General features: G+C 34.9%; 1 protein-coding gene across 9 annotated transcripts in view; it reads right to left on the bottom strand.

Moving 5' to 3' along the window:
• Positions 1-15,588, bottom strand: part of LOC106171417 (uncharacterized) — a 29,026-nt gene that overhangs the window by 9,546 nt on the left and 3,892 nt on the right. For 5 of the 9 annotated variants that reach the window (XR_015333036.1, XM_087005675.1, XM_087005676.1 and 2 more), the window contains 2 exons: positions 11,969-14,297; positions 6,770-6,924 (listed from right to left, as the gene is read on the bottom strand). Coding sequence is in view for 8 of the 9 variants with exons in the window: in XM_087005675.1 (XP_086861801.1) it covers positions 6,770-6,924; positions 11,969-14,215 (2,402 nt within the window). In the remaining variant the exon portion in view is untranslated. The remainder of the gene's footprint in view (positions 1-6,769; positions 6,925-11,968; positions 14,298-15,588) is intronic. The other 4 variants (XM_087005677.1, XM_013551760.2, XM_013551762.2 and 1 more) reach the window with 3 other exon arrangements.

Genomic DNA, 15,588 nt, shown 5'->3' with positions numbered 1-15,588 from the left:
AATACAGACATATGTCTACTTTTCCTCTGGCAAACATAATGAAACAATCTGTGCGAAAACTTCTTTTATGGAAAGAATCAAATGGAGTCATGTGTAATGAGACTGAATTCTTCATTAAAAGGATTGTCATGGTCTTAATTTTTCAGGCGTTTTTTTTTTTCCTACAGTGAGAGGACCTGAAGAGCACTATAACAGATAACAGGTATAATTTGAGAAGCACAAGCTCAAAATGTTTTCTTCAAAAATATAAATCCATTTAATATAAAAGAAAAAGAGAATACCATTATGGCAGAAATACACATCATGCATGTACACTGTACATGTATAATACCGGTAGTTCTTCCACCACAATGACAAACAGAGCATTCAGATTGAATATTCCTCTCTGTTTGGCCGCTAGGATACCATCAGATTTTTGTATGATATATTGAAAATAACGACCAGTAGAACTTATGGACTGATCATCTCTGTTAACATCATGTTTCTCCTAGGAGTTTGGTAAATATCTTATTTGAAAACACATTATCTTTATTCCCACCGAGGATAAGCTAGATCTAGGCTCTGGCCCTAGAATATCACAACCTTGTCATTGCCTCTGCTCAGCCTTTTGGTACACTACGAGAAAAAATGGTCACTCCCTTAACAAGGTCCACCCCCTTAGTAGCTTCTAACACTCAATTTAAGAAATCAATACTGCACATTAACAGGAGCAAAAATCCACACTTAATGAAAAGTTTGCTCATGCTCAATAAATTCCCCATAAAAGATGCCATGTCACGGCATTTCATGACATTTAAGTCAAGACGTTCTTCACACTGAAGTTAATTTACATTGTTTTATTATCTTTCTTATCTTAATAGCTATTGTTAAGTCGAGCTTCGAGAGGAAGATTTTAAAAAGGTCAAAGCTCATTTCTCTTCCCCAGCGAGACACTCCAGGGATATGAGAACCCCACAAAAAATATTTATCCAGAAAGTTAGGAATCTAACTAGAAGGTTATTAATTCCCTTATTAAGCCAAACTCAACTGAGATGACTTTTGATCAAAGCTCTACAGCAAATCGACTTGGACGCTGTTCATTAAGCTCTCTAATTGCACACTCCTCAATGCTGGGTGACTTATTCATAATCACATGCTAGAAATGTTTATAAGGTGATGTCATTTTGATGTCAGCTATCACTTCACACACCATTTTCTTTTTCCTGTTGGGTATTGTGAAAATAAGAAATAAAGGTAATTTGAAAAGATAATCCACTTGTACTAGATAAATTAGAAAGATAACTAGCTCAATTTTTAATGACAACCCAATCCTTGGCAAAAAATCTTTTGTTAACTTTAAAAACACCTCTAGATCTTTCAAATTAAATGTGTTAAACAGTACTTCATTTGACAGTGTATCAATGCATCTGAACTAAACTATGATAAAAGTCTGGATAAGATTTGGAAAAGTGTAGTGTGTGCAAACTGATGCATGCCTCAACAGGAAATTTTGCATCTGATATCTGACCTCTACATACAAAACTTCTTATGAGTTTATGAAAAAAAAAACAAATTTCTCATCTTGATTAGAATATAATGAAGGACTTGCGTTATGTTTGGAAAGAAACCCATTCCCAGCCCTCTGAGACCAGCCTTCTGATGGGTTGATGTTAAAAGCTTCAACCCCCAAGAGAAAAGAAAGTAATTTTTCTCAGTTAAAACAAGGTGTGCTCTTAATGATTCACAGGTCAAAAAAATCACTTTTGTGAAATTAAGAAGGCAAACAAATGCCTGCACTCTATCCTTAGTTTATTGGATGCTCAATTTCATAAGTCTCTGAAGTCATTTAAGGGTACCCAGAGAATACACAGTGGGAAGATCGGACTTTTCTGTCTAACTTCTGCCATTTTTTCACTCCTTAGAGCTGTCAGGGCGCTTGATGGATTGAAATTGAACATAAGGTGGTGTCAGCTTTGAGCTATGAGCTATCAGGCCCCATTAAGTGATATTAATATCTAATTTAGCAGAAACATGTTTCTAAACAACATTAGCTCTGCACAATTATTTTAATGTCGTGTGTAAGAAAATTACCCCGAGGCCTGGTTTACAAGTCTGATCTTTTCTTGGACTTTCATCCTCAATCCCTTGTGCAAACATTTAAGATATTAAGTTCATAGAATGTAACAGCATAGCCTAGAATCATGGGGATTGATCGATCCATAAAAGCTCAATGAATGACAAAGCTGCGACGGCCTTAATCCAGTTAAGATATGACTAGATCAACAACAATGTCTCCATTACACTATGTAACATGCTGTGTCTACACAAGGACCTTCTCACAATTTAGCGCCCCTTTTGTGTATCTTAGACTAAAAGAAATACAATACTGCTCTGTCTTTTTTTCTTTCTTCAGATCAAGACAATTTATGCAAATGTGGGTTTTCATTAAAAGGGAAAGAAATTAATCGAATCAAAGGCATTGCATTATTGAAACTAATAATAAAAGCTGCTAAGAGGGCTGTCTGAAGTCATTGTTAAGTTCTATGTTTAACATTAAATAATGGCTTTAAACCTGGTTAAACTAATACTGTTGATATGGATTATGGCAGGAGCCCTTTGTATCTTATAGATGACTTTGTAACTTGAGTCTGGGGTGATGAAAGTAAGCGGCATGCAAGCTGTCTTAATCTGTTCGCTCCATTTAAACTAGACCAGTGGCAAGATAAAATCAATCATCTCTGTGTAACAACCTGTGTGCATGTGTGCGGACACACACACACACACACACACACACACACACACACACACACATGGCATAGACTCATACATACATGAAAAAACAAATGGTTCTTTTCATTTACTTTTAAAACAAGATGTGTATCCGTTACTGTCTCACTGAATATGAATCATTTTAACCATAAGACCAAGGTACCATCTATCATATGGTAGTGAGATATTATTCTTCCTCAAATGAAAATACAAATCAGATGTTTTAGGCACTGACAAAATAAAAAATACAGATGAACATTTATTTATTTGTTCAACAGAGAGATGTTAATATCATTACATGTATATAAAAAAATAATGTGACATCAACCCAACCCTATGATGTATACATATACAAGACTTTGAATTCAAGATAAGAATATTAGGAAGTATATACAATGAATAATTTAAGTCTGAAACAGATGTTGCTTTAAACAACAAGCATAGCTGGCGAAGATACTTGTCCTGCATGGTGTTAGATATAGTCATGATTATCAGAATAACTGTGTTGAAGATAAACATGGCTTAGCATACAATACAATGACATCTAGTGAACACGTATTGGTGACACAGAAAAGACAGGGCACTGATGATGATGGTGGTGGCGGTGGTTTATGGTGAAAGTGATAAGGTTTTAGACATGCTCTGCTGCAGACTATTGTTTAGCGATAGCAGGGAGAAGATAACTCTGCTGGATATCAATGGCTCTGAATCAGGTGTGGCCCTTATCTTGTTGTAGTCTTGCAAACTTCTGGGCTGATCACGGCCAGATGATCAGTTTATCTCCTGGTCAGGAGCTGGCATTGTTCTTATCTCTGTGTTGAGGGCACGCTCGGGCTGGAGATGACTTCTATTTCCAGACTTTTACTGGTTTTATCGTGATCGGGAGAGCATTTAAGTTTTCAATCTGCACAATCATAACTGATCACCTGTTCAAGATAGGTTTCAAATAATGATATCACACTCCTACTCCAGCTGAGTATTGAAATTTGATCTTTTTGATCCAGTAAAATCTCAGTTATTCAAAAATATTTTGCTTTTTAGATACAGGGCCCTTTTTCGGCACACGCATTAACATTTGAAAGAAGTAATGTTCGGAATATATAATATTTCTGTTGTACTTTTGTTATTAATCTGATGTTGTCCCATAGTTGCTGGAGCTGTAAAAGCCCCTATTATAGCTCTAGACACTTTTTCTGACATTCGGTAAGCCACATGCAAGTTTTCTATCAAAAGCAAATAGTACTGTAATACAGCTATATAAAACAGATATAATACAACAGATTTAATCATTCTTTTTTGAAAAGCAAATAGTATTGTAATACTTCTATTTAAAACAGCTATCATGCAACAGATATGATCATTCTTGTTTGTGCTTTTTGATACTTCACATCCTATTTTGTAATATATATAGTCTTGATATAAAGTGATATTAAAGCATAAGAATTTTAACACATCTTACGTACATTAGGCACTTCTTGTTGAACTTATCTGAGGACAAGTAATTCTTTTGGGTCATTTTTAACAGATACATGCCCTAATTTAATGTAAAAAAAAAACAATTAAACTAACCACCTCCTGATGAACCAACCCCATCTTGAACAAGTTTTAAGTCACAAAGAATTTGTACATCAGTGCAAGAATTGTGCTCGAAGGGATTGCAGATTTAGAAAAAAAAAAAAAGCATCGCTTATTTGTGGGTTAAGGACTTTTTAATTATCCCAGATTGTTACAAGAGTTATGGTGAGTGTCAGTAAAGGAGAATCAAATGTTGGTTAGTCAGAGAAAAATACCTTTTATCTCAAGAAAATTTGTTAAGTGTGAGAAAATTCCATACTATGCACCATAAGTAAAACAGGACTCAAACTTCAGGTTGTAAAAAAACAAATGCAATTTTCCATTGTTGCTTTGCTTGATAACACAATCAAACACTAGAAACTATAGCTTTTCAATAATTACCTGCACTTCCTGGCATACAACGGTGTGGTCTTGAATTTTAATGAGTTTACTTACTATTATAACTATGATCATTATTGCAATTGTTATGTCATTATCATTAATACCATTAACCTTTCTATATATCTCAGCATATGTTTTAACACTTTTTAAGGTCTAGCCTTCTTAATGGGGAAGTAGCTAAATAATGTGGGGGACAAATATTCAATGTACGTACACTATGAAATAATGTTGATTCTGCTGGTGAAAACTTTTTTTCTGTGTTTTTTCTGTGTGATTTTATTTTTATTAATACAATAGGAAGTTTTAGTTTTAAGTGTTCTGGCAACATTTACAACATCAAAGCATTTAAGAATTGTCATCATCAAATAACATCAGACTTTGACAGCACATCTAACAAAATAAAAAGAAGATCCTGAGAAGTTTTGCCAGCTGAGTTTGATTTTAAAAAACGCTCTCTGTCATATTTGGCATTGATGTATGAGATTGTTAACTTCGTAACTTTATAGATTTTCACTTTGCCCAACTCCTCTCGCTATCACTTACAAGACAAAGAGTGCATGCTTCATTCCACAAAGTATAACTGAATTTTAAGACAAGAAACAGCTTTCAGATGAAGTCTTCAGGGACAGAGAAAATGAAATCTAGTGAACAGCAGGAGTCAGGGCCAAGATGGAAAATGGCAATAAACATGATTTCTTAATGTGCAATCTAGTGAGGGTGAGCAGCATTACTGCCAACAGTCAATCCTATTCGAAGAATTAAGTGATAACAAAATACAGACATTTGAAATATCTCTGGTCATTACTGAATTGGCTAACAGGCTTCCAGCAATTGGATTGAGAGAGACCTATGATATGGCTTGGTTTTCTTGCTTTGGAACTTAGCCACGGTACATGGATTCATGGTTTTAAAAAATAAAATGTTTAAATAATAGAAATAACAAAATAATCACATCTGAATTCAACTATCACAGTTCTCACCTCACAAAAATGAACTACATCAAGTAGATATCATTTTTTTAATATGGCAAATAATGGACAAAATCAAACTAAGACTGAATTTTGACTATTGTAAAGAAATGCTCTTAAAGAGTTATTACCCAAATGAGCAAGTAACACAGAAACTGTTAAGTGTAAGACATCACCATGTATATAATGGATTGATCTCATTCCTTTTTTTTTTTTTTTGTCCTACTGAACACTCCTATCCCTAAACTACTTTGCCAATTGCCAGCAAGTGCCTTCAATCTTGTCTGCAGTCAGTTTATGCAGCCTTTGATGCGTCTCTGTGTGGTTCTCTAATGGTAGTGCAGAGCCCAGAGGGATACATTTGCTTGTATCAATAATTGATAAGTAAATGCAAGGTATTAAGAAAATATGTTTGCAAACAGATGACTGATGGTTAAGGTTAGAGAATTATGCGAATTTCCAAGCACTTTCATTTACAAGATATTTCTTAATTAGTCTCCTTGGAGGCTTAGCTCCAGGAGCAAAAGCTATTAGGATAGAGTAGTCCTCTAATTAGGCGATGGTTTTGACAATTTTGTTCCTTGCTCGCAACTTTGGATGTCATTTTCTGTATGGGTCCCTTTTCTCATGTATGGGCTTTTGTTCATTAGTAACTTTTTAGGAGTACCAAGTTACTTTCAGTGCAATTTAAAATTTTTCTTTTCAGATAGCAGTGAAAAAAATGTTACATCAACTTTGCATGTATGGTATTTTTAAAAGAAATTTAATCAATTTAGTATACAAAACATTGTTTGAGAATTTGCAAATATTTTGTTGCAATATTGCGTGAAAACATCAATGAAAATGTAAAACCACATGCCACAGTTATTTCAAGACACAATCTGTTTTTTACAACACTTTTTTTAATAAAAAATGTTGAAGTGAAACTCTTCACTAAAATACACCAACCACAACCAAGGCAACATCATATTGTTTTTGTCTAAATACAACAACAGAAAGTTCAATGAAATACATCATTCAAAACACACAAGCTTGAACTGATGAAACATGGTAAAATGTGCTTAAGAAATATATTTATAAATTTTTTCTCCTCTTACCTGAAGTTGCTGAACCATTTCACAAGCTGGGCTGTGTTGCTCTTGTTGAAGCGGATGTCCGGAAAATATATTTTTAAAATGGCAGAACTTGGGTAGCGCACGTAAAAAAACATGAGTTTGGCCTTCCTAAGATGCATTGGAGTTAGTGTACTGGTGTAACATCAGTCAAGGAACATCACAGTTAGAAACATTGGTAATTATTTTACAGTCAAGCTATATAATAAAGTATAAGCAATCATAAGAAGGACTTGGCTAGGTGAATAGAAAGTCTCCATTCTGATTAAATTTTATATATTAATGCAATTCAAGGGTTCACTTTAAGAGAAAAAATTGCCAAGCAGTCCTTAATATAATAAACAGAATTTACAATATTTTTTCAAGTTTTGAATTTGCAACTAACTAACTAACTAAATAAATAAATAAAACATGGAGGTGAAGGAAGAAGTGGAAGGCTACTGGCTAAGTCAAAGGCATATACATATATTCTATGAGCAACCAACTGTCAGAGTTTTTCATACAAAAGCTGTTTGTTGTCTCAAGTATGTTATTTGGCTGACAGTTTTCCCACTTGTTTGCAATTACCCAGTTAGTATGACACTGCAGTCAAGATGCTCAGGTGAAATGATTGGATAAGGGTACATGAGCTGAGAACTGAAAAAAAAATTAGCAAGGTGTGGACAATGACTTTAATGATACTAAGTTGGACGATTATACTCATCACTTCATCTATTACACATCTGGTTTTCTTCTAATTCTACCAGCAACCACTGCTTCCTTTTCCAATTGCCTTCAATTAGTTGGTCTAACAGGCTGCGATAATCATATCCCTACATCACGGTTGTAATGATTTAAGATTAAGTGCCCATTTAGTCAGGACACTTTATTTTCTTGATGGTTTTTGTTTTGATAAGCAAGGGGAAAAAATAATCAAACTGCCCCATCTGACATGAAACAGGTATTTGACAATTTGTGATACTATAAAATCTTAATGAAATTAAACTGTATATTACAAATAATTTGCTATCTCTTTCACTCTTATACAGATAAATTTCTAGAGTTTTTTTTTATTTGAAAACAGTGAAACATTTCAAAAAAGGATGCCACCTCACACATTAAGAGTCTTTCCTTGAGCTAGTTTGTGATGCTGGTACTAATTTGCATGAATATTGTCAAGTTTTTTGTTTTGTTTTTAGTCAAATGAAAATAGGTATACCATCACTTCCTCCACATTGTTACGGTAATAAGCCTTTTGTTTGTGGTTGAACACCATTCAATGTCCATGAACCTTTTTTAAAGAATCAACTGTCTCAGGTGTAAAAAAAACAATAATGACTCTGTGTCAAATATGGTGGTACCTTTGTCAGGTATGTTTTTTTTTTATTCTTTTTTTTCTGTGAGTCATTAACCTTCTAACCACCTCCTTATCTCTCCCAAAACCACTCAAATAAAACTGAATAAATATTTTTATTAAGTCAAGTATGGGCCAAAGGCAGAAAGTTGAATTTAGAATGCTCAAAGAAAAAGTAAAACAAGTGCAAAAATCAAGAGCCCAAACATAATCTAGCCATTCATGGCTCTGTAATCATTTATTATAAGGATAAATGTCAAGTATCTGCTACCATAAGACCATATATTACTTTGTTACATAACTATAAATTATCATCTTGAGATTTCTCATAAGGGTAATTTTACGAATTGTGTGCACTATGGTATAGAAGAGGTCATTAGTGTGTTAGCTAATAACAGCAAAGGGAACATTGAGACTTCGTCATATGGGTAATTTTAAAAGGAGCAACTGTCATAGTGTAATTTGATCTCCTGGCCCCTATTAGCTTCAATAAGGTTCCCCAGCATGTGGCAAGAATTACACTCCAACCACTTGATAGTTCCAAGTACTTAAAATATGCTCTATTGTGTTTCACCCTTCCCTTCCATTTTGTCTCTAAGTTTATTCAGGTATGAAGGCAGAGAAGCAATGATCACTATACCATTGCACATACCTGAGAGCTAACACTCCGTGCTTTCTGTTAATTCCAAACAATTGTTTAAACGAGGCAGGTGCACTGGTAACGTTAATTCATGTAAGATGGAAATCTTTCATCTCCAATTTCTTTTGTGCATTTATCTTTTTTCTCTTCCTCTGTTGACACGATGCTGCTGTGCAACATGCCTAAGTGATTTCAGTAATTATGAGGAGAAATGATTGCAGGAAAGGATTACAATTAAAGGAATGAAATACAGTCCTTTCAGGTGTCCAGCTGCACTCACAGTGATAACCCCTCTCACCTCCATTAAGAAAAGGCATATCCGACATTTTTAATGACTTCTGACTAAGATAGTGCAATTTGAACAGTAATGCCTGTCATCACGCATGTTTTGTTTTTGGTTGTTACTTTTCAATTTAAAAGCAATTTCAAAATGGATTGTAATGTGATATAATATGTGAAATAAAAAAGTAAGAAAAAAAGATTTATCAAATACAGCATCATATATGTGTAAACAAGATTATCACATTTCTCACTTTTTATCGAAAAAATAAGGCACAAACATGATTTTTGTTTTTCATTTTATACTTATTTAAACATGAGAGAGGTGAGAAACTAATTATCAACTAGAAGTGTCCATGAGACAAAAAAAAAAAAAAAATACCAGGTTTTAGGATAAAGTCTATCATTAATTTCTTTGGAATAAAATTTTCTGCTTACTTTAAAAGCTGATATTATTTTATTTATTATTATTTTTATTATTTTTTATTTATTTTTATTTTATTTTATTTATTTATTTATTTATTTTATTTATTTTATTTATTTTTTTTTTTTTTGGATTTTAAACATATCTTCCCTTGGTTAATGTAATCTATCAAATGCACCAGACAACTTTTTATTAATATCAATTAATCAATTGACCATGCAACTGGCAAGAAAGAGATCAGTAATATTTACAGTAGTAGAGAGGCATTTGCAAGCACAATGCTAATAATTTATAACTGTGACATCAAATAAGATGGCTTTGCCTTAGTATTATTTTCTCTCTCAATCTTGACATTCTAAAGAGGACTGAAAAGTCAGTCCTGAAGTTAATTGACAAGATTTTCATCTCACTCCTGTTTGCAGACTTTTTACTCTGGGTTGTTGTATTCTGATCAATTTCCCAGTGCCAGTAATGAGACTTGGCCTGGACACCATTTCTCACAACACTTCCTCCAGACTAATTCTCTCAGAGCTGCTTAATCACCTGTGAAAATGCACACATTGGAAAAATTAATGCCGACCCCGACTTCTTAGCATTTCTGAAGAGGAGAGAAAATATCATCAATTTCCATACAATATGAGCATAGGACTTCCATTAAGCGAACTCAATGTGCCTTGACACTTTTCTCTGTGCCAACATTTTCTCAAACGGCTGCCCAGGATTAATATTTGCCTTAGGGGGATGTCAACTTTTTTGCCATGTAAATCAATGGGGAAATGAAGTCTCTAAGTGAAAGGACTAGAGACATCGATAAATTCAAGGAAGTATGCTACCACTTCATAAAATGTAAAACCTTCTAGAATTGCTAAGAAATTTGTTCTTCGGCACTGATGACTATTGATTTTATACATGTGCATTACTGGATATTTGGAGAAGACATGCAAAGAAGAAAAACAAACAAATTTCATTCCCATTTTATGGATTGAGAATGAAGGGGAAATTGGGGAAAATTGAGACCTGACGAGAAAAAGACCAGACAATGATAAAAGAGTCTTTTATGTTAGGTGACGAAGGCTACAAACCAAATCTTTTGTCAGTAACTTTTAATCAACTTGGCAGCTGGGAGAAAGATCACTATCAGTCCTCGGTTTTCTTACACACCTCGTCAATTATGGAAAAAAATGGATTACAACCAGTCGTCATAATGTCAGCAGCAAAGTTAAGGGAGGTCTGGGACATGTGCCTCACAATAACTCGACTCTCTTCAACAAGAAAAGATGAGATTAAGAAAAAGATAAGCAGATGGTGAAATCTGCCAAGTCATCTATCTTACCATCCCCAGCTCTGATTTCTACAAAAGAGAAGGCACTTCTTGACATTAGATTTTATGTTGTGATAAGCATCTGTACTCGTGTCAGAACTGCACTGTCTTATTGAACCCTATCAATCATTTTCAATAATAGACTCAAATTTCAATTGTCTGTTAACTTTACTTCTGGAAATAATTGAAAATTCACTTTTGTTAAATGCAAATCCAAGAAATATTTTGCTGCATGCCGATTAGTTTTAAATGAAGATCATAGAACAAAAATAATAAACATAATTCATGGAGTTTTAAGTTCAAAAATGAAAAAAAATTCTTTCATGTTAGCATTTCAAAGGGATACATGGGTTAAAAAAAATCTTACCACAAAAACTGTCAGACTTGGGATGTTCAACCACAAACAAGAGTCTCACACCAGCTAATTTACTTAGAAGGTTCTTTTCTAAAGATGGTACTTTCACGACCCGATAAGTTTTCATAACACATGCAGTTTTCTCTTTTGCAACACATCATTACAAAGATGAGCATGGCACACACAACATTCCGTGTGAAATGTACTATTGATTTTTTTTCCATCTTTGCTATTTCAACAAAGTGATAGCCCCTTTTTAGTACTGATGCATATAATTCTGTATTTTTTATTTAGCCACTTTCACTGTTAGGTTTGCAAGTTCATATGCAGTTGAAGCAGTTCAATAATTTTTTCCCACTTTCTTTCTGAAAGACAACACACTTGTGAAGTTTAAAAATAAGCATAATAAAACAAAATTGAACCACAAAAACAATTTTTTTAAATCCTATCTTTGGGTCACAATAAAGTGATTTATGTCATCAAAAAGTAATGGATAAATTAAATATTTAGTGTTCTGAAAACAGAACCTGTATTACTTAAAAATAATTAACAAAATGAAAAAAGGCTAAGATAAGGGCTTTATCTCTATTGCAAAATAATGCAAAAAAATTGCCACAACAAAATTTCAATTATAATGATTATAAAATGAAAATGAAATTGACATTAAAAGAAAATATGGAAAATGTCAAAATCTCCTCAAACGTAGCATTTTCTGCTTATAATATACCTGAAGACATCATAAACGAGCTAACATTAATATGCATTCTGTAAGTAAACACAAAAACACGCACACACACACATCAATTTCACATGTATTTTATAAAAAGGATATCAGCTGCATGTTGTCATAGGAGTGGATGTCACTGTGAGGACTACCAGTATAGTCTGACTGCTGCTCATGTTTCATGTGGAATCCCCTGGGCATGCTGCCTTCAGTTGGAGTGTGGGCAGTCAAGCTGGGAGAGCTATGGTCACCAATAGGGGGGGAATGGTCACTTGTCTGTGGCCTGTTGCCATGGTAAAACACGCCATTGTGTTCGCCATAGGAATGAAGCGACATGACATCAGAGTGCTGTAGACTCGGGTTTGGAATGGCTACACTTGTTGGAAGTGATGAAGGTATCATAGAATGATATGGCTCTCTTTGGCTTGGTCCTGCTGGCTTGTCCTCGGGATCCTGATGGGGCACAGGCTCCTGTAACAAGGCCCTGGCAGCACGAGGTGATAGACGAGTATCAGTGACCTTTGTCCTTTTCTTCTTTGGAGGTGGGGTCGTCACCAGCAGTGGCAGGGCCTCCGTCTGTTCAGGCTCACGAGGAGGAAGAGGAATTGAGGTAGGAGTCGGCACCTGAGTGTGATGGTAGTAGAAAGGATGAGGATACAACCCATGGACAGGAATTGGACGAGGAATCTCTAGGAACCCACGGGGAAACCTCTCTGGATTAGCACGATGACCCTCAGTGACTTTACACTGAGGGAGTTCAAATGGCCTCTGAACTTCATTTCCCAATGTGACCATGGGGCTCAGTTTTCTGTCATCTCGCTGTGGATATGGGAGCTGTGGCCGGTGAAGCTGCTGCTGAGGTGACTGTTTCTGCTGCTGATCTTGAGGATGTTGCAAGCCATTGGATGAAAAACCAGCGCCTCCAGCCACCTTTTTCAAGGAAAGCGACTTATTCTTGGCCAATACCTTTGACACAATGGAATCCACCATGTCATCCAAGGCTCTCACAAATTCACTTTTCAGTGTGTTTGCAAGTTCTTGCAGATTTTCAGGCATGGCATCAGATTTGTAACTGGCTGACATCACTTTTTCTTCTTTTGATTTGTTGTAAGGTCTTCTTGTGATCTCATCTTTAAGCAATGTAGGATCAATATTATCCTTGTGATTTTCAAAACTATCTTTAATCGGAGTGCTTTTAACTTGTGGAATGTCATCCACTTCAAAAAGTCCAGCTTGTTCTGCATTTTGGGTATATAGCTGTGCATATTGTTGATACATTTGTTGCAACTGTCTCTGCATCTGTTTCAGCTGCTCCCCAATCTGGTCACATTGAACTTTACGATATTTTAACTGGTGTTCACCGCTTATGTGTTTACTGGCTTCGTGCTGCTGAGGTTGACTCTGTTTACGCTTTCGTCTATTTTCTTGTGGGCTAGTCACTGCCCCGTCAGGGTCCTGGCTAGATTGGGTACGCATACTAGTTATGATATTCTCCACTCGCGCCCGTTTCACATCCTTGGACTCCTCTACATTTGAAGGATAGTCACCATTTGTTTTATCCTGGGAACCATTTTCACTTTCTGTCTTCTCTTTCTCCTCCTCATCTTCATCTTTTTCACCATCGTTTGATTCATTTCTGTCCATCAGTTCAAACTCATTGTCATTTTCTTGATCTGAAAGATCATCAGCAGACTCATAAGGACTTCCAGTCTGTGGGGAACTTTTCCCTGGTTCCATTTGTTCGCTCCCAAGGCGTGGGTGACTTCCATAAAGGTTATCCATAAAGCTGCTGGAGTTAGGAAGTGTGCCTGTGGTCAACATCTTGGTCACAGCGCGTTGCTCAATGTATCTTTGCCTCTGGGTCTGCAGCTTCTGGGGAATCTGCTGTTTCAACCAGGCCTCTCTGTTCTGCAAAATTCCCTTCAATAATTTGGATGCGTCAGGACAGAGGTTCTCACTGCTGTGAAAGGGGTGCATCAAATTGTAATGATGAAGATTAAAAGCAGCTATGTCGTCAAAGTTAAAGGCATAATGACCTGCCCCGATCCCGTTATCATGTTGTCTTTTGCCCAAGGCACCAACTTTACTGCTCTCGTTTGTCATTTTTATTTCACACTCGTCAAAATCAGCCTCAACTTTCCCTTCATTGTCTACATCATCTGTATTTTTATTCTCATTCTCAGCAGAAGAAAGCATTTTTGTAGAAGAGAGATTGTCCTTAAAGTTAGCTGACTTGCTTTTTTCAAGATTTTCACTAGCAGAGTAATCTTTGTCTTCCCTTACCTGGTTTAAATCTTGGAATTCTTCCTCAAACAGACTCTTGCTTTCTTTTTCAGAAATACTGTGAGTGGTCATAGTCTAAATTGTGGCCATCTACATAACCTGAAGCTTAACAAGGGTGACTCAGTGTGAGGATAGTTGTCTTAATCTCTCATTCCTGAAATTTGAAAGAAAATTAGTTCTGTAATTAGTTCCTGCAAATGAACATGCACACGATTTTTGACATTCCATGACATAACATAGCAGGAGTTTTGTCTGGTAGGTGATCACCCCCCACTTTAACTAACAGTTCATGCAAAACGTGTTTAAGTCAGAATTTTCAAAATCTTATCATGACTTTAATACTTGTGATAAATAAATTACAGTCAGCATGTTAATACTGTAAATTAATATACAAAACAATGCAAGTAAATTAAGATATTGAACAATGCATTGTTATAAAGAATGATTGGATGTTAAGTATGACTCTGACATGTACATGTAAAGTCTAACAATTTTTTTGTAATTATGCATCTGTCTAACAGAAAAAGTAATGTCAGTTAAGTAATGTGCCCTATTTGTACAAATTACATAAATAAAATGATAATTTTTGTTTAAAAAGACCATCAGATGACCTAACTAATTTACAAATGATTTAGTTATCAAAGGATGCCTTTTAAACTTAACAAACAAAATACAAGCATTCAGAATTAGTTTGCACTGGGCAATCTGCAAGGACATATTCACAGACATAAAATAACATTTCATTTCTGGTTAATAATTCTACTTGACATTTAATGTTCAGCAGCCACATTTGAAGTCAAATCTATGTTAGTTCAAACTGATGTACAAGATGGGAAACTTTTTTATTTTCTTCTCTCTCTTTTAACTAAATGATTTAGATGAAAAATAAATTCAAGCTGAAGCAATAACATCTCACCAATACTGATAAACCAGATCCTTTTTGAGAATAAAGTTTCATAATATTCACGAAATTAATTCCTATCATATAAAAAATTCTCAGTAAGAAGTAATGACATGAACTCAAAGTTATAAAATGTGTGGTGCTAAAAATCTTCTTTGATATATACTAAAACCAACCATTGCTTACACCTATACACTCTGAAGTCAAAGGACTTGTGAAATATCTCATTCAAAATGTCCGCAAAACCTGCTTTTCTACTAGATGCATGCAATCATACATTAATTTTTCAGCAATCTTCGGAAAAATAAGACATTTTCTTAAATAAGTTATCAGGAAAGGCTTAACAGCTTGGAAGTCTATGTGTAAATTTTTAATCAAACTTGAGAAAGAGTATATTCAAAAACCAACATTAACATACAGGTATCAGAAAGTGTGAAAAAAACATGAAAAACCAGCAGATTAGCACTGAGCTGAGGTGTTTACATTTTAAGACAAAACTGATCTTGAATTCGGGACATTAAGAAGCAAATGTCCACAATTTGAT

The sequence above is a fragment of the Lingula anatina genome, chromosome 2 (assembly GCF_051362555.1).
Source record: "Lingula anatina isolate TDL-2025a chromosome 2, LinAna3.0, whole genome shotgun sequence".
Lineage (NCBI taxonomy): Eukaryota > Metazoa > Brachiopoda > Lingulata > Lingulida > Lingulidae > Lingula > Lingula anatina.
The sequence above is the reverse complement of the archived record's forward strand: the minus strand, read 5'-3'. Positions and strand labels throughout refer to the sequence as shown.